Below are 21982 nucleotides of genomic sequence, written 5' to 3' on the forward strand. Positions count from 1 at the left end.
AGCAAGGCCTGGAGAATATCCAGGCTTGGGCTGACAAGAGGCAAGTAGCATTCATGCCACACAATAGCCAGGCAATGACCATCTCCAAGAGAGAATCTAACAATCGCCCCTTGACATTCAGTGGCATTACCTTCACTGAGTCGGCCACTATCAACATCCTGGGGGTTACTATTGACCAGAAATTGAACTGAGCGAGCCATATAAATACTGTGGCTACAAGAGCAGGTCAGAGGCTAGGAATCCTGCGACAAGTAACTCACCTCCTGACTCCCCAAAGCCTGATCACCATCTACAAGGTACAAGTCAGGGAGTATGTTGGAATAATTCCAACTCGCCTCGATGAGTGCAGCACTTTCAACACCCAAGAAGCTGGACACCATCCAGGACAAAGCAGCCTGCTTGACTGGCACCACATCCACAAACATTCACTCCCTCCAACACCTGCGCACAGTAGCAGCAGTGTGTACTATCTACAAGATGCATTGCGGGAATTCATCAAGGCTCCTTAGACAGCATCTTCCAAACCTACGGCCACTATCGTCTGGAAGGACAAGAGTAGCAGATAGATGGGAACACCACCATCTGCAAGTTCCCCTCCAAGTCACTCACCATCCTGACTTGGAAATATATCACCGTTCCTTCACTGTCGCTGGGTCAAAATCCTGGACCTCCCTCCCTAACAGCACTGTGGGTGTACCTACACCACATGGACTGCAGCAGTTCAATAAGGCAGCTCACTACCAACACCTTCTCAAGGGCAACTAGGGATGGGCAATAAATGCTGGCCCAGCCAGTGAAGCTCACATCCCGTGAATGAATAATAAAAAAAAATATCCCCAGGCTGAGGCACCAGTGAAAATTTCCAAACGAATCATCAAAAAATCGAGTAGATCCAGCACAGATGTGTACAAGGCAATCCTAGAGTGGAGAAACACACCTACTGTGGGCATGTAAAGTAGTTCAGTTTTGTGACTAATGTCACGATGCACCGAACTACTTTCCAATAGCTAAAACACTACTGAAGCCATAAGTAGTAACAGGAGTGAGTGAGAAAATCAAAGTGAAACGACAGAAAACCAAATTTCACTCAGGTAAAGCTACCAAATCATTACCAGAGCTGAGAATTGAACAGCCTGTCAGTGTGCAAACATTCAATAATCTCCATAAAAGTCAGCTCACTTGGCAACTTGGGACCTGTTTAGAGAAGTTACCACCATGATCGTACACTGCGAAAATGAACGACCAGATATAATGTCATCACCCCAAACACATACGTACAACTGGAGAAGCTGCTCTTTCACAGCAGATAGCTGGTGAGGAAGATGCAAGTTCACCAACAGCACAAGGAACTGAACGACCATTAGTCCCAGAGGTCAACCATTCCCCAACAAAAGGCAACGGATCAGCAACAACAGTCACCACAGCAGCGAAATTCCCCGGAGAGGCAACATCACCCCAGGAGCGAACATCAAATAACAAGCTACACACATACCATTCAAAGACCTGAACGCTTTAAAAATTATGCTCACAATGCCTGTCAGAAAAAAGTGGGTCAGACTGGAATGACCAGTTTTCTGTACATGCATGATCACTCTCATTGTAGGCCATGTACATGCCTGACTTGCAACTGTAAATGAAAAGGGGGATGTTTGGAGAAGTGCCTTTATGCAATGTGGCCATAGGCTTGCCATAGTCATGTGACCCGTCACCTTTAGTGTATAAAGGCTTAAGCGCAGAAGCCATTTCATCTACCATTTTAAACACTCACTTCATTTCTTCCTAAAAGCATCCACTTCTGCTAGGGCACAGAAAGATAACCGGCAGCTCACCACGTGAGCCTCAACTTCAAATACTAACCAAACACAAGTCGTTCCAAAAAAACAATCAAAACACTACGTAGAGGGTAAGTAGAATATGATCAGAGATAGCAACATAGCCAATTTCCCCCGCCCCAGGGCTTGGGTGCAGAGCTGAATTGTAACATGCCCGCCACCGCCCCATCAGAGATTAGTTCATGCAGAACAAACTGCTCCATTACTTAAACATGTACTCAATAACGGATTATAAAATTGAAGCATTATGGTGAAAGGCTCACCTTTACTGAAGAACATAGAAGCCATCTGGCCCATTTCTATTCGTTCCACAATATCAAAGGCATCGTATGTACGAGCTTTTTCTAGGCATAAAAATAGTCGATAAAATTGTTAGCGCACAGACTCAAATAATAGAAAGGACATCAAATTTCAAAATTTTACATCATAATCTCTGCTCCCTCCCCCCAGTCAGGATTCTGCCTGCAGATCCATATTGTTTAACTTGCCCTATTACCTTTTGCTTTGCATCATCCTCCCTCATTATTTGATCTCTCCTACTTTCTACTTATCACAGGTCTTCCTCTTTTGATCTTTCCTCCCCTCCACCCTTTCCATGCCTCTGTACTTACATCTCAAGCTTCTCCTAGTTCAGATGAAAGGTCACAGAACTGAAACATTAACTTTGTTTCTGTCTCCACAGACACTGTGACCAGCTGAGTATTTCCACCACTTGATTTTTATTAGTGGAAAGGGCTATATTTTATTAGGCAGGCAGTTGTAATCTTTAGAAGTTTAACATCCTGCAAATCAATACACAAATCACAAAATATGGTCAGATTATCATGTTTAACCTAACTGGTCTGCATATTGAAGCCACTGAACAAAACCTGCAATAACTGGAAGCTTCATCAATGCTCCAATATCTGAAGTGTACTGTTGAAGTCCTGTAAACATGGTCTGCCTACACCCATGCTTAGAAGGCAAGCCCAAAAGCTAGCAAGGGAATTGAGAAAACTAACTGATGGGTTGAAAGCAGCAGTTAAATGTTCTGGAATTCAGGCACTGTGCAAAGTACAACTCCAGAAATCAATGATGGGACCATTACAGCTTTTAATTTACATGAAAATCTTGGATTCAGAAGCTCAGTGCATACTGGTGTAATTTGCAGCTGATATTATGCAAGGATGAGGCAGTTCAACCTGAATAAACACCTCTGGGCCTAAAACTTAAATATGTAAAAAAAAAGAAAGCAAAATATTACAGACGTCAATCAAATAAAAAAAAGTGCTGGAAATGTTCCGCAGGTCTGACATCTGTGGAGAGAAAAACGGAGTTAATATTTTAGGCCTGTAACCTTTCAGCAGAACTTAAATAGGTAAGTGGGTAAACTAATGGCGATGTTCAGACTATTGTTCAGCTGCCTCAGCTCCCTCCTCCTTTCGTTCGACTATCAAGCTGAACCATGCTCCCATCTCCCCCATGCCCTCTCCAAACTCAATCTTGTCCATGAAACCCAGCTCCTGCTCCATTGAACCAATTTGCACTAAACTGCTGATTGGCTAACTCTTCCTTCCTGGCCCCCATGCCAGCTGACATTGTAAAATAATGCAAGAACTTGATTTATACAACACCTTTCACAAGTGTTTTGCAACCAGTTGAGTACTTTTCAAGTGCAGTCACTGTTGTAGTGTGACAGCCAATAGCAACTTCCAACTAATAGCAATGAGATACATAACCGGATAATGCTTTAGTGGCATTGGTTGAGGAATAAATATTGGTCTTGACACTGGAGGAACTCAACTGCTCTTCAAATAGTACAGCGGGATCCTTTTATGTCCAACCAATTGGTTAAACCTTGGTTTGAGGTCTCATCTAAAGGGCAACACCCCTGACAACACAGCACCCACTCAACTCCACAATTATTCCAAAGGGAAGCTTCCTCAAGTAACCCGACAATTTCTTAATCTTAATACAGATGCAACTTTGTCCAAATTGTAAGGATTAGCCAGTAAAAACATGCAATTTCCATATTTTAGCAATTTATTTTAGTGCTGAAAGATAATTCAGCTCTCAAAAAAAGCTTGCCTCAATACTCACGCACTGAAAGAATGGGTTTTGTCTCTGACCGCTCGTAACCATCCCGCTTTGCAACTGTATTCTTGTCATTGTCGTCGTCATCATCATAGGAATCTGAAGAGGGATCATTATCGTTCACCTTAAATGGAAAAAAAACAGCAACAAGTCTAATAAGTACCTCTTGTGGCTCTGAAACATATAATGGCTGAGATTTGCTACTTCTGTACTTCCCAGACTTCAAATTCAGCCGCTGCTCATTTTAATGTTTGGAAACTTGTGGCTTGGGAATCAGAGAAGTGGAAAATTCTGGATCGAACCAGGAATCCATCCCCTCCTTCCTTTCCGTATCCTTTCCATATTGATTGGCACCCTGGTAAAATGAGCTTGCTTTAGAAACATAAACCTAGACACCAACAATTCCCACAGTGGTTCAATAGGAACAAAAGAATCTCAGGAATCTTCTGCAGGGCTCAATTCATAGGCACTACTGTAATTTTAAATAACAACTTTCACACTTTATACTTAAGATCATAGCAACTGCTCGCCAAACAATTTCTTAGGTTGGTTAAATGCTCAAGTTCCAGGAAAGGAATTTCAGCTGTTACAGTTGTCCCATTTTACCCCCAACACACTTCACTTCAGTTTGTTCCAAGGTCAGTGGAATATTCACCCCAGGAACAATGCACACTTATTTTTTGTCGTACACAAGCCTTTTAAACTATTTTGCATCGCCTCAAACACATGGCAACCTGAAAGGGTCGACACATGTGCAGTGTGCACAGGAACTTTTGGGTTTCTGTACGACCGCACAATTCAGGAGAAACCTTGCCCAGAGCTGGTTACCAGTGTTTGGATCTGGAACAGAGATATAAACTGGTGGCTGTTGAGAGACTTACTCCACAGTTAATGGTGTGACCCGAGCTCGGCTCGGAAGAATAACCAATGGTCAGTTTACAGAAATAGTCTGTCTATCTACATAAGAATCGTATTATGAAAACAAAACTATCAACTCCCCTTAATATCATCGCTACAGCGCTCTTATAAAAATTTTAATTGACTCTGAATGAAATGCCTACTCAGTCTGTTCCACATCCCTGTCCCATTAAAGATGATGGATGAGTAATGTTTCTAATCCTTCTATTCTTGCACAAGGTTTTGGGGAGGAGATGGTGTAGTGGTATTGTCACTAGACTAAAAATCCAGAGACCTAGGGTAATGCTCTGGGGACCCAGGTTTGAATCCTTCCACAGCAGATGGTGGAATTTGAATCCAATAAAAAAATATGGAAATAAGAGTCTAATGATGACCATGAAACCATTGTCAATTGTTTTAAAAACCCATCTGGTTCACTAATGCTGTCTCAAAGTGGTTTTGGGGCATTTAAGCTCTTACTAGAACACAGCAACTAGTGCCGTAAAGAGGTGGCGTGGTTTCTATAATGATTCTCTCCACTGCTTCCTGCGAGGATTGCTGCACTGCATGAGTTTGGAAATATCCTCTCAGAAGATAAGCCTGAAAAAATCAGTCAGAAATAGGAGTTCCTACCCAGATTGGAAGTTCTGGGCCTCAGTCTTCAGGGACCTAGCATTATCCTAGTCATTTCTCCAAGCAATTCCTAATGCATTCCTATTCCTTGTTGGCAGCAGATTCACTCGTGGCTTTCAAAGGGAAATTTGATAATTGTCTGAAGAGAAAAATATTGCAGGGCAATTGGGAAAGGGTGGGGAGCAGGACTAGCTGAGTTGCTCTTGCAGAGAGCTGGTACAGACACAATGGGCCAAATGGCCTTCAATGGTGTAACAATTCTACCATTTTTTGAGATATAATGGTCAAAACCATGCATCATGCTGCAGATCTACACCAATAGTGGGCAAGTCTGAAGTTATAAAGTCCTTCTGTTTGCCAAATTGATAATACTTCCACATGGTAAATATGCACTTTAAGATATGTTCAATAAACATGCCTAAATCATTTTCAGTCTCTACCAGTGGAGACCCTTCCATAATTACTCTAGGTTTACTCATATTAAGATGTATCTGCCATGCAGACAATGTTAGGTCAAGCCTCTCAAGACAATATTCCTATTAGCTACCGACTAACATTGTTTGATGTTATTAGTAAATTTACATGTAAATCAGGACTCTAATTCTCTGCAATGTTTACGGAGGAATTCAGCACTTGCATAACATCCCAGGTCCTCAATTTTTTCCGGCAACAAGACACACAGAAACAAAGGGTTAAGGGGTGGGCAGCCAACCTGGGAAGGGTGCTGAAAGAGAGCACATGTGACAGCATGCACAGGTGTAGAGTGGAGATTTTGGGATACTTTCCAACGAACAGAGAAAGCTGAGAAGTTGCAGTGGATTTTTAAAATCAAGTGCTTTTGAAGCCAAAATTATGGAAGGCTATTTTCTGACTGGGGAATCAATGACACAGGTCACCAATTTAAAGCAAAGTTTAGAAGAAATTTCCATAAGAAAGAGTTAAGAACACCTGCCACAGGACATAATCGAGGCAGAGACCATTGCAACTTTAATGGGAAAATTGGAGAAGTATTTGAAGCAAAAGATGATACCGAACTATGGTAAAATTGGGGCAGAGATTAGCTTTGAATTGGACTAGCAAAGAGTCAGTCACAAATGGAATCCTTTGAGCATTAAGCTTCTATGGTCGTATGGTTAAGAATTTCTCTTGCCTCACACCCACTCATCCACCCCTCAATTCATCCCAGAATATGTTCACTAGCCCCATACTAAAACGCAGCATCTATTTCGAAGTTACTCATCTGCCAAACAGAAAAATAACTTCACTCTTTCAGCCACATTATTTATTTTTTATTGAGAAGTTTGAAAACAATTCAACACATGATTTGGTTGAAATGACTCATTCAATTTGTACTGATTACATGCATTTCAACAGAGGGAGAATGAGATTATTTGATCTTCCAGTAATGTTAATGTGAAGAAAGTAATGGTGCTACATATCAATAATATATTAGGCATCTCATTTATAAATTACTACCTCAATAAATGAGGCAGAAATTTTATTTACCATGCCCATTTCGAGTGAATATATTTTGTACATTAAATGGATGAGATGCATTGCTTTTTAAGAAAGAGCCATTAAATACGACCAGAACAGCTTTCAACCCTGGGCACAGTTGGATTTCAGTTCAACTTCAACAGTACTGGAGAATACATGTGTGTTCATCAAGGTCAGCCTCCCTCCAGCCACTCTTCCATTTCAGAGCCTGTTTACATTGCACCCCTTTCCATTATCAGTGTCTCTTGAAACAGAACAAAATTCTGTGGCAGAGATTCTGCTTTCTGCACAGTCTGCAATCCAGGCGCAAATTGTGATCACTTTCCAAATTGGATTTTCTTGCTCAAGGTTCTGCTGAAACTAGTATGCATAAAAGATATAGTATTCCATGAGCCAAGGCAATTGGGTAGCCTTTCAAAATGTAATTTTTTTACATTTCCTTTTACATTAAAGAATGCTCCAATACAAGTAATAACTTTGTTCTCTTGGGCATGGGCAAGGTAATTATTTACCAAAATAACTTAATTACATACAAACATATGAATCAGCAGCAGTAGGCCAATTTGGCCCTCAAGCCTGCTCCGCCATACAATGAAATCATGGCTGATCCGATTGTGGCCTCAACTCCACATTCTGCCTACCCCGGATAGATTCTTGATTAACAAAGGAATCAAAGGTCATATGCCTCTGCCTTAAAAAAACATTCAATAACTCTTCCTCCAATGCTGACTGGGGAAGATAAAAACAAAAAACTGCGGAGGCTGGAAATCCAAAACAAAAACAGAAATACCTGGAAAAACTCAGCAGGTCTGGCAGCATCGGTGGAGAAGAGCACAGTTGACGTTTCGAGTTCTCATGACCCTTCAACAGAACTAAGTAGAAATAGGGAAGGGGCGAAATATAAGCTGGTTTAAGGGGGGGTTGTCGGGACAAGCAAGCAGTGAAAGGAGGAGATAACCAAAAGATGTCACAGACAAAAGAACAAAGAGGTGTTGAAGATGGTGATATTATCTAAAAGAATGTGCTAATTAAGATTGGAGAGCAGGACAAGCAAGGTAGCTCTAGTGGGGGTGGGGTGAAATAAACCATGGGTGGAATACATTTAAAAATAATGGAAATAGGTGGGAAAAGAAAAATCTATATAAATTATTGGAAAAAACAAAAGGGAGGGGGAAGAAACGGAAAGGGGGTGGGGATGGAGGAGGGAGTTCAAGATCTAAAGTTGTTGAACTCAATATTCAGTCCGCAAGGCTGTAAAGTGCCTAATCGGAAGATGAGGTACTGTTCCTCCAGTTTGCGTTGAGCTTCACTGGAACAATGCAGCAAGCCAAGGACAGACATGTGGGCAAGAGAGCAGGGTGGAGTGTTAAAATGGCAAGCGACAGGGAGGTCTGGGTCATGCTTGCGGACAGACCGAAGGTGTTCTGCAAAGCGGTCGCCCAGTCTGCGTTTGGTCTCTCCAATGTAGAGGAAACCGCATTGGGAGCAACGAATGCAGTAGACTAAGTTGGGGGAAATGCAAGTGAAATGCTGCTTCATTTGAAAGGAGTGTTTGGGCCCTTGGACGGTGAGGAGAGAGGAAGTGAAGGGGCAGGTGTTGCATATTTTGCGTTTGCATGGGGAGGTGCCGTAGGTGGGGGTTGAGGAGTAGGGGGTGATGGAGGAGTGGACCAGGGTGTCCTGGAGGGAACGATCCCTACGGAATGCCGCCAGGGGGTGGTGAAGGGAAGATGTGTTTGGTGGTGGCATCATGCTGGAGTTGGCGGAAATGGCAGAGGATGATCCTTTGAATGCGGAGGATGGTGGGGTGATAAGTGAGGACAAGGGGGACCCTATCATGTTTCTGGGAGGGCGGAGAAGGCATGAGGGCGGATGCGCGGGAGATGGGCCAGACACGGTTGAGGGCCCTGTCAACGACCGTGGGTAGAAAACCTCGGTTAAGGAAGAAGGAGGATATGTCAGAGGAATTGTTTTTGAAGGTAGCATCATCAGAACAGATGCGACGGAGGCGAATGAACTGAGAGAATGGGATGGAGTCCTTACAGGAAGCGGGGTGTGAGGAGCTGTAGTCGAGGTAGCTGTGGGAGTCGGTAGGCTTGTAATGGATATTGGTGGACAGTCTATCACCAGAAATTGAGACAGAGAGGTCAAGGAAGGGAAGGGAAGTGTCAGAGATGGACCATGTGAAAATGATGGAGGGGTGGAGATTGGAAGCAAAATTAAGTAGGACTGGAACAAGGAATGTTCCACATACCCCATAAAGAGACAGGCATAGCTGGGGCCCATGCCACACCTTTTATTTGGAGGAAGTGAGATGAGTTAAAGGAGAAATTGATCAGTGTGAGAACAAGTTCAGCCAGACGGAGGAGAGTGGTGGTGGATGGGGATTGTTCAGGCCTCTGTTCGAGGAAGAAGCTGACTCACTATACTGTCCTCTACTACCACTACATTCCTCTTTGCTCCCCCCGACTTGAATGGCTTCCTGCACCACAATGCCATGGTTACTTTCCTCAACCATCCCACAGCCCCTGCTCTCATTCAAACAAGCTGAGAACACCAAACCTATTGGACAATTACAAAGACTCACACTCCTGTACTCCTGCCCTCTGGGTCCCCTTACCTGCTTCACTTGCAGTCACACCCTCCTGTTCCTGACCACTGACTGGGGTATGTGGAACATTCCTTGTTCCAGTCCTACTCCGGCCCCCTCCCACAAATCTTTCTCCGGTACATTGATGATTACTTCGGTGCTGCTTCATGCTCTCGTTGGGACCTGGAAAAATTTATTAATTTTGCTTCCAATCTCCACCCCTCCATCATTTACACATGGTCCATCTCTGACACTTCCCTTCCCTTCCTTGACCTCTGTCTCAATTTCTGGTGATAGACTGTCCACCAATATCCATTACAAGCCTACCGACTCCCACAGCTACCTCGACTACAGCTCCTCACACCCCGCTTCCTGTAAGGACTCCATCCCATTCTCTCAGTTCCTTCGCCTCCGTCGCATCTGTTCTGATGATGCTACCTTCAAAAACAGTTCCTCTGACATGTCCTCCTTCTTCCTTAACCGAGGTTTTCCACCCACGGTAGTTGACAGGGCCCTCAACCGTGTCTGGCCCATCTCCCGCGCATCCGCCCTCACGCCTTCTCCTCCCTTCCAGAAACATGATAGGGTCCCCCTTGTCCTCACTTATCACCCCACCAGCCTCCGCATTCAAAGGATCATCCTCTGCTATTTCCGCCAACTCCAACATGATGCCACCACCAAACACATCTTCCCTTCACCCCCCTGGCGGCATTCCGTAGGGATCGTCCCCTCCGTGACACCCTGGTCCACTCCTCCATCACCCCCTACTCCTCAACCCCCACCTACGGCACCTCCCCATGCCCACGCAGAAGATGCAACACCTGCCCCTTCACTTCCTCTCTCCTCATCGTCCAAGGGCCCAAACACTCCTTTCAAGTGAAGCAGCATTTCACTCGCATTTCCCCCAACTTAGTCTACTGCATTCGTTGCTCCCAATGCGGTCTCCTCTACATTGGAGAGACCAAACGCAGACTGGGCGACCGCTTTGCAGAACACCTTCGGTCTTTCCGCAAGCATGACCCAGACCTCCCTGTCGCTTGCCATTTTAACACTCCACCCTGCTCTCTTGCCCACATGTCTGTCCTTGGCTTGCTGCATTGTTCCAGTGAAGCTCAACGCAAACTGGAGGAACAGCACCTCATCTTCCGACTAGGCACTTTACAGCCTTCCGGACTGAATATTGAGTTCAACAACTTTAGATCTTGAACTCCCTTCTCCATCCCCACTCCCTTTCCGTTTCTTCCCCCTCCCTTTTGTTTTTTCCAATAATTTATATAGATTTTTCTTTTCCCACCTATTTCCATTATTTTTAAATCTATACCTTTTATGCTCTTTCAGTCTTATTTCACCCCACCCCCACTAGAGCTATCTGTACCTCGCTTGTCCTGCTATCCATTCTTAATTAGCACATTCTTTTAGATAATATCACCATCTTCAACACCTCTTTGTTCTTTTGTCTGTGACATCTTTTGATTATCTCCTCCTATCACTGCTTGCTTGTCCCTACAACCAGCACCCCCCCAACCTTAAACCAGCTTATATTTCACCCCTCTTCTATTGTTACTTAGTTCTGTTGAAGGGTCATGAGGACTCGAAACATCAACTGTACTCTTCTCCGCCGATGCTGCCAGACCTGCTGACTGGGGAAGAGTGTTCCAAAGATTCACAACCCTCAAACAAAATGCTCCTCATCTCAGTCTTAAATGGGAGACCTCTCATTTTTAAACTGTGCCCCTAGTTCTAGTCCGTCCCACAAGGGAGAATATATTTTCAACATCCACCCTGTCAAGTTCCCTCAGGATCTTATATGTTTCAATAAGATAACCTCTCAATCTTCTAAACTCCCAATGGATACAGGCCCAACCTGTCCAACCTTTCCTTGTAAGATACCTGGGATGGGGAGGTTATCAGTCGAACCTTCTCTGAACTACTTCGAATGCATTTATATCCTCTCAATTAAGACGACCAAAATTGTACCACAGTACTCCAGAGTGGTCTCACCAATGCCCCTTTCACCTGTAACAAAACATCCTTACATTTATATTCCATTCCCCTTGCAATAAATGCCAACATTTCATTTGCCTTCCTAATCACTTGCTGTACATGCATACAAACTTTGTGATTCATGTACCAGGACACCCAGATACCTCCATACCTCAAGAGTTCTGCATCCTCTCCATTTCAATAATTGACTGCTTTTCTATTCTTTCTGCCAAAGTGGATAAGTTCACATTTTCCTACATTATACTCCATCTGCCAAATTTTTGTTCACTCACTTAACCTATGTCCCTTCGCAGGCTCCTTTTATGTCCTCTTCACAACTTACTTTCCCACCTTTGTCATTAGCAAATTTCGTTACCATACATTTGATCCCTTCATCATTGATACAAATTGTAAATGGTTGAGGACCCAGGCACTCCACTCGTCACTTCGTCAACCCGAAATGACCCATTTTACCCTACTCTCTGCTTCCTGTTAACTAACAATTCCTTTATCCATACTAATATGTTAATCCCCAACACCAGGAGCTCTTATTTTGTGTAGTAACCTTGGATGTGGCACTTTGTCAAATGCCTCTGGAAATCTAAGTACAGCACATCCACAGATTCTCCACTACCCATATTGCTTGTTGCTTCCTCAAAGAACTTCAATAAATTAGTCAAACATGATTTCCTTTCACAAAACCATGTTGATTCTGCCTGATTGCACTGAAATTTTCTAAGTGCCCCTCCATAACCTCCTGAATGATAGATTCTAGCATTTTCCCTAATGACAGATGTTAAACTAACTGGCCTGTAGTTTCCTGCTTTCCATCTCCCTCCTTTCCTGAACAGATGTGTTAAGTTAGCCATTTTCCAATCCACTGGGGCTCTTACAGAATCTAAGGAATTTTCAAGATTGTAATCAATTTATCTATCACGTCTGCAGCCACTTTTAAATACCCTAGGGATGCAGGCCATCTGATCCTGGGGACTTGTCAGCGTTAGTTTTTCCAGCTTTTTCCTGGTCCTACAATGCGGTTACTGGTAGGGGCCCTATAAACCACTCCCACCAGCAACTTCTTACCTTTACCATTTCTCATCTCTACCCAAACTGATTCTACATCTTGATCTCTACATCATCCCTCTCCATTATAGCAATGTCATCCTTAATTAACAGAGCTATCCCTCCACCTTTTCCTAGCTTCCTGTCCTTCCTACATGTCCTGTATCCTTGAATATTCAGGTCCTAGTCTGTCATCTTGCAGCCATGTCTCTATAATAACTATCAGATATATATATTTGTTTCTATTTGCGCTATCAATTCATCTGTTTTGTTACAAATGCTAGGTGCATTTAGATACAGACCTTTATTCTGTCCTCTTACTATTTTTGTAACCTTGAGCCTTATCTGCTGGTGCACACTTAGGAGGGGACAATGCACAAATCTGCCATGCTCTGATCATTTTCCTTATTGCTACCTTGCTCTCTTGCCTTCACTTCTCTAATTGATCACATTTTCTCAAACTTGATTCCTCACCCCCACTGTTTAAAGCTCTGTCTACCGCCCTAGTCATACGACTCGCAAGAACACTGGTCCCAGTGTGGTTCAGGTGAAGACCGTCCTAATGATACGGCTCCTACTCTCCCCCCACCCCCCCAAAATTGGTGCCAATGCCCCATAAATCGAAACTCATTTCTCCCACACCAAACTTTGAGCCACACATTAAACTCTAATTTCACCCTACACCAATTTGCTCATGGCTCCAGTAGTAATCCAGCGATTACTACCTTTTGAGGTTCAATTTTTAATTTAGCCCCTAGTTGCTCAGACTCCCTCAACAGAACTTTGTTCCTAGTTGTACCCACGTCGTTTGTACCAACGTGGATCACGACATCTGGATCCTTCCCCTCCCACTGAAGTTCCTCTCCAACCTAGAACAGATGCCCTAAACTCTGGCATCAGGCAGGCAACAGAGTCATCTGGACTCACGCTCTTAGCTACAGAGAACTGTGTCAATCCTGCTAACTATACTGTCCCCTATTATCATTACATCCTATTAATGCCTCCACCCACCCCACTGGAATGGCTTCCTGTACCATGCTGCCATGATCAGTTCACTTATCCTTGCAGCCCCCACTCATCCATACAGGCTGCAAGAACCTCAAACCTGTTGGACAATTGCAGCTCCTCCACTTTCACCTTCTCTGGCCCCTTAACGGTCTCACTCACAGTCACACCTTCCTGTCCTGACCAAATGAGAAAACCCTATCCTAAGAGGTGTGTCCGCCTCCTGGAATAAAGTATCCAGGTAGCTTTCTGCATCAACCCCACGCCAGCCCCGATGTAGCAGTGGCTGCAGCTCAGCCTCTAGCTCATTGACTGAGCCGAAACTCCAAGCCGCAGACTCTTACTGCAGATGCATTTGCTTTGGATTACACTGGTGTCTACGAGCTCCCACATTCTGCAGCCACCACTTGTCACCTGCCCTGCATTAAGTGTTAACTAATTTATAATTAATAAATCCTACTACTCACAATAAGCTTACTGTTGCTAAACCTTACTGATAATAAAACTTTACAATTGCAAATGAGTTACTAACTTTGAAAGATAAATGAGCTAAGCCAATGGATACTCACCTGCCAATCAACTACCTGCTTCCTAGTGATGTCACACCGCTATTTTCTCTGGCTGTTTCTCTCCCATGTTAGTGAGCATATCAGAAATTTGATTGTAGGGAGGGCGGGCGAGAAAGAAAGAGATACTATGCACGCGTGCGAGTTAGTGAGATTGTGTCTCTGCCTTACTCCAAGTCTAGGGCTTCTCACTGTCACCACTACACACCAAGACATACACACACACAGACTCTCAGTGGAAGAGTGAGTGAGCGAGCACCCATTGACTGGAAGTGAGCCTGACACACACACTGATCCTCTCTCACACATTACTCTGTTTTAACTTTGTTTTATTTTTGCTCAGCAAGTTTATTTTCTTAATATCGCAACATTTTTTAAAAATTCAGTTTAAAGTTGTGCTCAACCTCATCTTTCCGAAGTTCTCTCACCGGTCCCTTGAGGGAGAGAAAAATGGCAACGTGGCCCCCCTCAAGCAAAAAGGGGGGAGCACATTCCATGGAGAATGTGGCTTCCTTATTCTTCCTACTAAAATTCAACATCTCACATTCATTTGCCAATTACACATCAATTCTGCAAGTTTATCAATGCCTTCTGCAATTTGTTGCAGTATTCCTTGGTATTGACCATGCTTTCCATTATCACTTTTTCAAAACTATATAGTAATTGCAAGAAAGCTTTCATGCATTATGTAATTTTCGGGTTGGCAGATTGCAACTATTGGAGCGCCACAGGGATCAGTGCTTGGGCCTCAGCTATTTACAATTTATATCAGTGATTTAGAGGAGACAAGCAAATGTAATATATCCAACAAAAACTCAGCAGGTCTGGCAGCATCGGCGGAGAAGAAAAGAGTTGACGTTTCGAGTCCTCATGACCCTTCAGCAGAACTGAGTGTAGTTAGGAGAGGGGTGAAATATAAGCTGGTTTAAGGTGGGGGGGGTGGGGGGGGGGGCGTTGGTTGTAGGGACAAGCAAGCAGTGATAGGAGCAGATAATCAAAAGATGTCACAGACAAAAGGAACAAAGAGGTGTTGAAGGTGGTGATATTATGTAAGAAAATGTGCTAATTAAGAATGGATGGCAGGACACTCAAGGTACAGCTCTAGTGGGGGTGGGGTGGAAAGACTGACACGGTATTACAGTTATAGATTTAAAAATAATGGAAATAGGTGGGAAAAGAAAAATCTATATAAATTATTGAAATAAACAAAAGGGAGGGGGAAGAAACGGGGTGGGGATGGGGGGAGGGGGTTTAAGATCTAAAGTCGTTGAATTCAATATTCAGTCCGGAAGGCTGTAAAGTGCCTAGTCGGAAGGTGAGGTGCTGTTCCTCCAGTTTGCGTTGGGAGGCACTTTACAGCCTTCCGGACTGAATATTGAATTCAACGACTTTAGATCTTAAAATGTCAACTCTTTTCTTCTCCGCCGATGCTGCCAGACCTGCTGAGTTTTTCCAGGTAATTCTGTTTTTGTTTTGGATTTCCAGCGGCCGCAGTAGTTTTTTGTTTTTATCTTTGTAATATATCCAAGTTTGCTGGTGACAAAGTTGGTGGGAAAGTAAGTGAAGAGGAAGTGAAGAGGCTGCAAACAGATTTAGACAGGTTGAAGTTGGTAGATGGAGCACAATGAGAAATATGAAATTATAGTAAATGTGGAATTATAGTAAATATTATGCAGAGGAATTAGTGTCCTTATGCATTAATCACAAAGCTAACATGTAGGTACAACAAGCATTTGGATGGTAAATGATTAGCATTTATTTTGGTGTACAAACGTAAGGATGTCTTACTACAATTTGGGCTTTGATGCGAATACACCTGCTGTGCAGTTCTGGTTTCCTTACATGAGGAAATAATTACCTTAGATGGGGTGCAAAGTTTCACTCAATTGATTCCTGGGATGAGAGGGCTGTCCTAGGAGAGATTGTATAAAATGGACCTATATTCTCCATAGTTTTGAAGAATGAGAGGCAGTCTCAATTGGTCAAATTAAAGGGGATTAGCTGTTTCCCCTGGCTAGAGAGTTGAGAACTAGGGGGTCCTAGTCTCAGGATATGGGGCTGACTGTTTAGGACCAAGTTGAGGACAGATTTCTTCACTCATGCATGTAAATCTTTGAAATTCTCCACACAGAGGGCTGTGGATGGTTAGTCAATGTATTCAAGACAGATCAAAAGATTTTTGGATATTAAGGAAATCAAGACACTTCTATGCAGCAAGAATTCAATGGAAAATCTCGAGGCCCTTAACACCACACTTTAGTTAAAATGTAAAATTCTAATATCCTGTAATGTTGGAACTGTCATTAGCAGGCTTTTTATCAGAGATGCATGATTGAAAAAAAATCACTCAGCTGTTGATTTATATGTAAATATTGCAGACAAGTGTTCAGAATGACATTCTGAAATTTAGAATTTTCAATAGAGGCATGAGCTTCAGAATGAGAATTGACTCTGTACTTAATAATTTTATTGATTTTTGCTCCAATATTTTAATTAAAGTCGATTTAAGATGGAATAAAGAATCCTGGAAGAACAAAAATAGGAGCAGGCCCTTTAAACTTATTCTACCATTCAATAAGATCATGGTTGATCTACCTTTACTTGGAGCATGCAATGGGAGAGGTTAGTACAGTGAATAGTTAAGGACCATCTAGACAGAGTGATCAGAACATGAAGGAACTTCATGTTCAGTTCAAGGATGAGAAATTTGGGTCTTAAACTTGTATCTTCAACTTAAATAAAGGCAATTACCAGGGTATGAAAACAGAGTTGACTAAAGGATACCGGAAAATATAGGTTAAAAAACATAAGATGGTGGAGAAACAATGGCCGACATTTAAATGAGATAAATCATAACTCAAAAGATATATTCCATTGAAAAAGACTACCACAGAAGGATGCACCATCTGTAACCTACAAAGTTAAAGATGGTATCTGGTGTCAAATTGAAAGAAAAGGTGCACCATGCTGAGAAGATTAGTGGTAGGCCAGAAGATTGGGAACATTTCAGAACCCAGCAAACAATGACTAAAAAAAAAAGAGAAATTGGAGTATGAGAGAAAATGGGCAAGAAATAAAAACACAGTAAAAATTTCCACAAGTATATAAAAAAGGAAAATAGTGACAGTGTTGGTCCCTTATAGGAAGACATTGGGACCAAATAAATGGCAAAGACTTTCAACAAGTATTTTGTAAGTGCCTTCACAGAAAAAGACACAAAGCACCCCAGGCATGGTAGAAAATAAAAGGGGTAAAATGGAAAGAGAAATTAAAATCATGATCACTAGTATTTCCATTACTCTTTGTAAAATGGGACTAAAGGCTGACAAGTCCCCTGGACCTGATGGTCTGCATCATAGGTTTTTAAAGGAAGTGGCTGCAGAGATAGTGGATGTATTAGCTATAATCTTCCAAAATTCACCAGATTTTGGAAATCGAGCAGATTGGAAAACTGCAAATGTAACACCACAATTCAAGGAAGGGGAAAGACAGCAGGAAACGATAGGTCAGCGAGTCTACCATCTGTCATTGGGAAAATGCCAGAATTCATCATTGAGGAGGTAGTAGCAGGACACTTAGAATATCATAATGCAATCTGGCAGAGTCAACATGGTTTTGTGAAAGGAAAATCATATTTGACAGTTAGAAGAGTATCCTGCAGTCAGCATCGCGGTGAAGCAATCTGGGAAGAGTGTCATGCAGTCAGTTCTCGTTGAAAATAACAAGAGTGACATCACAAGACAGTGCGAGAGGGATCAGAACCAGTGAGAGTGTGGGGAAGCTTCAAAAAATAACGTCAGCACAAAGATGAAAGCTGATTGGTGAGTAGTGGGTAAGTGTTTTTCTCTAGTTTAAAATAGATTAAGCTAAGGTAAGGGTTCTGGTTTTTATTTACAATAAATAATTTAACGTCTTTTCAATGTATTTAACTTAAAGGGTTTCTTTTCAACTAGAAGCATGGCAGGGCAGCTCAGTCCCATGTTATGTGCCACCTGCAACATGTGGGAACTCCAAGTCACTCTTTGCGCTCTGACCGACCACGTGTGCAGGAAGTGCCACCAGCTGCAGCTACTTGAGAGCCGGGTTTCGGAGCTTGACCGGCAACTGGATACACTGAGGTGCATCTGCAAGGCTGAGTGTTTCACGGACAGCACATTTTTAGACATGGTCACCCCACAGCTTACCGAAGTGCAGGCAGAGAGGGAATGGGTGACCAGTCAGAAGAAAGGTGTCAGGCAGGTAGTCAGGAAATCCTCAAGTTGCATCTTGCTCGAGAACCATTTGTGCGCGTTGGAAAACGGTGAGTGTGACGGTTCCTGTGAGGAGTGCAGCCACACTCATGACACTGTGAGTGGTTCAGCTGTACAGGGTGGGGGGGGGGGGGAGGGGGGGGGGGGGGAAAACGGACAGACGAGAATGTGGCCTCCCTGGTGCCAGGGTCAAGGATGTCACTGAACAGCCGCAGGGCATTCTAAAGGGGGAGGGCAAACAGACAGAGATCGTGGTGCATATTGGTACCAACAAGAGGTAGAAAGAGGGATGAGGTCCTGCAAGCAGAATTTAGGGAGATAGAAAACAGATTTAAAAAACAGGACCTCAAAAGGTAGTAATCTCTGTATTACTTTCAGTGCGACGTGCTAGTGAGTATAGAAATAGGAGGTTAGTCCAGATGAACGTGTAGCTGGACAGATGGTGCAGGAGGGAGGGCTTTAGATTTCTGGAACATTGGGAGCGTTTCTGGGGGCGGTGGGACCTGTATGAGGCGGACGGGTTGCACCTGAACGAGACCACCATCCTTGCGGGGAGGCTTGCTAGTGCTGTAGGGGAGGGTTTAAACTAACTTGGCAGGGGGAGGGGATCCTGAGAGGGGGTTCAGCAGGGGGGATGCACAGCCAAAACTAGGAGAGCAAGTGAGTCTGGAAGGCATAGAAATTATAGGCCAGTTAAGACACAAGGGCATTTAGCAAAGTTGGACGGTATTTATTTTAATGCAAGGAGTCTGATGAATAAGTTGAGGACACAAATTAACACATGGAGGTATGGTGTCGTTGCTGTCACAGAGACATGGTTGAGAGGAGGGCAGGATTGGCAGCTCACTATTCCAGGATATAGGGTCTTCAGGCAAGAAAGGGAAGGAGGTAAAAGAGGAGGGGGTATTGCAATGTTGATCAAGGAATCAATTATAGCAGTAAGGAGGGATGACATCTTAGAAGGCTTCTCAAATGAAGCCATATGGGTGGAACTTAAAAACAAAAAAGGAGCAATCACATTGCTGGGAGTGTACTATAGGCCCCCAGTTAGAGAGAAATAGAAGAGCAGATATGTCGGCAAATTTCAGGGAAGTGTAAAAATAATAGGGTAGTGATAATGGGGGATTTCAACTTCCCCAGCGTTAACTGGGTTAGTCATAGTGCGATAGGTTTAGAGGGAGCGGAATTCTTAAAATGCATCCAGGGGAACTTTTTAAGCCAGTACATAGAAGGTCCGGTTCTCGACTTAATTCTAGGGAATGAAGCCAGGCAAGTGGTAGAGGAATCAGTGGGGGAGCATTTTGCAGATAGTGATCATAACTCGGCTAGATTCAAGGTTGTTACGGAAAAGGACAAGGATGGGCCAGAAATCAAAGTTCTAAATTGGGGGAAGGCTGATTTTAATAAGATCAGATATAATTTGGCCAGAGTGGACTGGGAGCAACTACTTTTAGGTAAATCTGCATCAGAGCAGTGGGACTCATTCAAGAAGGAAATAGGGAAAGTACAGAGCCAACATATTCCAGCAAAGACAAAGGGTGGAACCAACAAATCCAGGGAACCCTGGATGTCAAGGGATATACAGGATTGGATAAAGAGAAAAATGGAGGCTTATAGCAGATACCAAGAGCTCAAAACAGCAGAAGCCCTGGAGAAGTATAGAATGTGTAGGGGGGAAACTTAAAAAGGAAATTAGGAGAGCAAAAAGGGGGCATGAAAAAGCTTTGACAGGTAAAATAAAGCAAAATCCAAAGTTATTTTACAAGTACATTAAGAGTAAGAGAATAACTAGGGAAAGAGTTGGGCCCATTAAGGACCTTAATGGTAATTTATGTGTGGAGCCAGAAGACGTAGATAGGGTTCTAAGTGAATACTTTGTGTCGGTGTTCACAAGTGAGGGGGACGACATGGATATGAAAATCAGGCAGAAGGACTGTGATATAATTAAAGAAATTAGCATAGAAAGGGAGGAGGTTCTAAGTAGTCTGGCAGGCTTAAAAGTAGATAAATCTCCAGGCCCGGATGAAATATATCTCAGGCTATTGAGTGAGGCAAGGGTGGCAATAGCAGGGGCACTGGCAATAATTTTCAACACCTCTCTGGCCACAGGAGAGGTGCCAGAGGACTGGAGGACAGCCAATGTGGTACCGTTATTCAAGAAAGAAGGAAGGGATAAACCAGGGAACTACAGGCCAGTCATTCTAACCCCAGTGATGGGGATACTATTGGAAGCAATTCTGAGGGGCAGAATTAATCTACACTTGGAGAGGTAGGGATTAATCAAGGACAGTTAGCATGGTTTTGTTAAGGGGATGTCATGTCTGACCAAATTGATTGAATTTTTCGAAGAGTTGACCAGGTGTGTAGATGAGGGCAATGCATTTGACGTAGTCTACTTGGACTTCAGCAAGGTTTTTGATAAGGTCCCGCATGGGAGACTAATAACGAAGGTAAGAGCCCATGGGATCCAAGGCAATTTGGATCCAGAATTGGGTGAGTGGCAGGAAGCAGAGGGTGATGGTCCAGGGGTGTTTTTGTGACTGGGTGCCTGTGTCCAGTGGGATTCCACAAGGATAGGTGTTGGGTCCCTTGATGTTTGTGGTAGATATAAACGATTTAGACTTGAATGTAGGAGGGTTGATCAGTAAGTTCGCGGATGATACGAAAATTGGTGGGGTGATAAATAGTGAGGTGGATAGCCTTAGATTACAGAGTATAGATGGGCTGGTCAGGTGGGTGGCAAATAGAATTTAATCCAGACAAGTGTGAGGTGATGCACTGGAGCAGGACAAACAAGGCACAGAAATACATGATGAATGATAGGATCCTGGGAAGTACCAAGAGTCAGAGGTGTGCATATCCACCGGTCCCTTAAGGTAGCGGGACAGGTAGATAAAGTGGGTAAGGCAGCATATAGGGCACTTGCCTTTGTAGCCAAGGCATTGAATATAAGAGCAGGGAGGTTATGCTGGATCTGCATAAAACACTGGTTAGGCCACAGCTAGAGCACTGCGTGCAGTTCTGGAATCCGCATTATAGGAAGGATGTGATTGCACTGGACAGAGTGCAGAGGAGATTTACCGGGATGTTGCCTGGGCTAGAGAGTTTTAGTTCTGAGAGATTGGATAGACGAGGTTATTTTCCCTGGAGCAGAGGAGATTGAGGGGGGACATGATTGAGGTGTATAAAATTATGAGGGGCATAGATAGGGTAGAAAGGAAGGAACTTTTCCCCTTGGTAGAGGGTAACCAGGGGGCATAGATTTAAGTTAAGGGGCAGGAGGTTTAGAGAGAATGTGAGAAAGAATTTTTTCACCCAGAGGATGGTGGGAATCTGGAACTCACTGCCTGAAAGGCAGAAACCCTCATAACATTTACGAAGTGTTTGGATGTGCACTTGCGATGCCATGGCATACAAGGCTATGGGCCTAGTGCTGGAAAATGGGATTAGAATAGTTAGGCACTTGTTTGACTGGCACAGACGCGATGGGCCGAAAGGCCATTTTCTGTGCTGTAGGCCTCTTATGACTATGACTCTATAGTTCTTGGAGGATGTAACAAGCAAGGTGGATAAAAGGGAACAAGATATAGTGTA

At 43.5% G+C, this 21982-nt stretch overlaps 1 protein-coding gene across 2 annotated transcripts in view; it reads right to left on the minus strand.

The window, feature by feature from the left end:
- The window catches only part of slc38a12 (solute carrier family 38 member 12), a 294942-nt gene that overhangs the window by 207401 nt on the left and 65559 nt on the right, over nucleotides 1–21982 (minus strand). For both annotated transcript variants that reach the window (XM_078570625.1, XM_078570626.1), the window contains exons 5-6: nucleotides 3912–4029; nucleotides 2096–2176 (exon numbers count right to left, since the gene is read on the minus strand). In XM_078570625.1, the coding sequence (XP_078426751.1) occupies nucleotides 2096–2176; nucleotides 3912–4029 (199 nt within the window). The remainder of the gene's footprint in view (nucleotides 1–2095; nucleotides 2177–3911; nucleotides 4030–21982) is intronic.

This window comes from Cetorhinus maximus, chromosome 24 (assembly GCF_964194155.1).
Source record: "Cetorhinus maximus chromosome 24, sCetMax3.hap1.1, whole genome shotgun sequence".
Taxonomy (NCBI): Eukaryota; Metazoa; Chordata; class Chondrichthyes; order Lamniformes; family Cetorhinidae; genus Cetorhinus; species Cetorhinus maximus.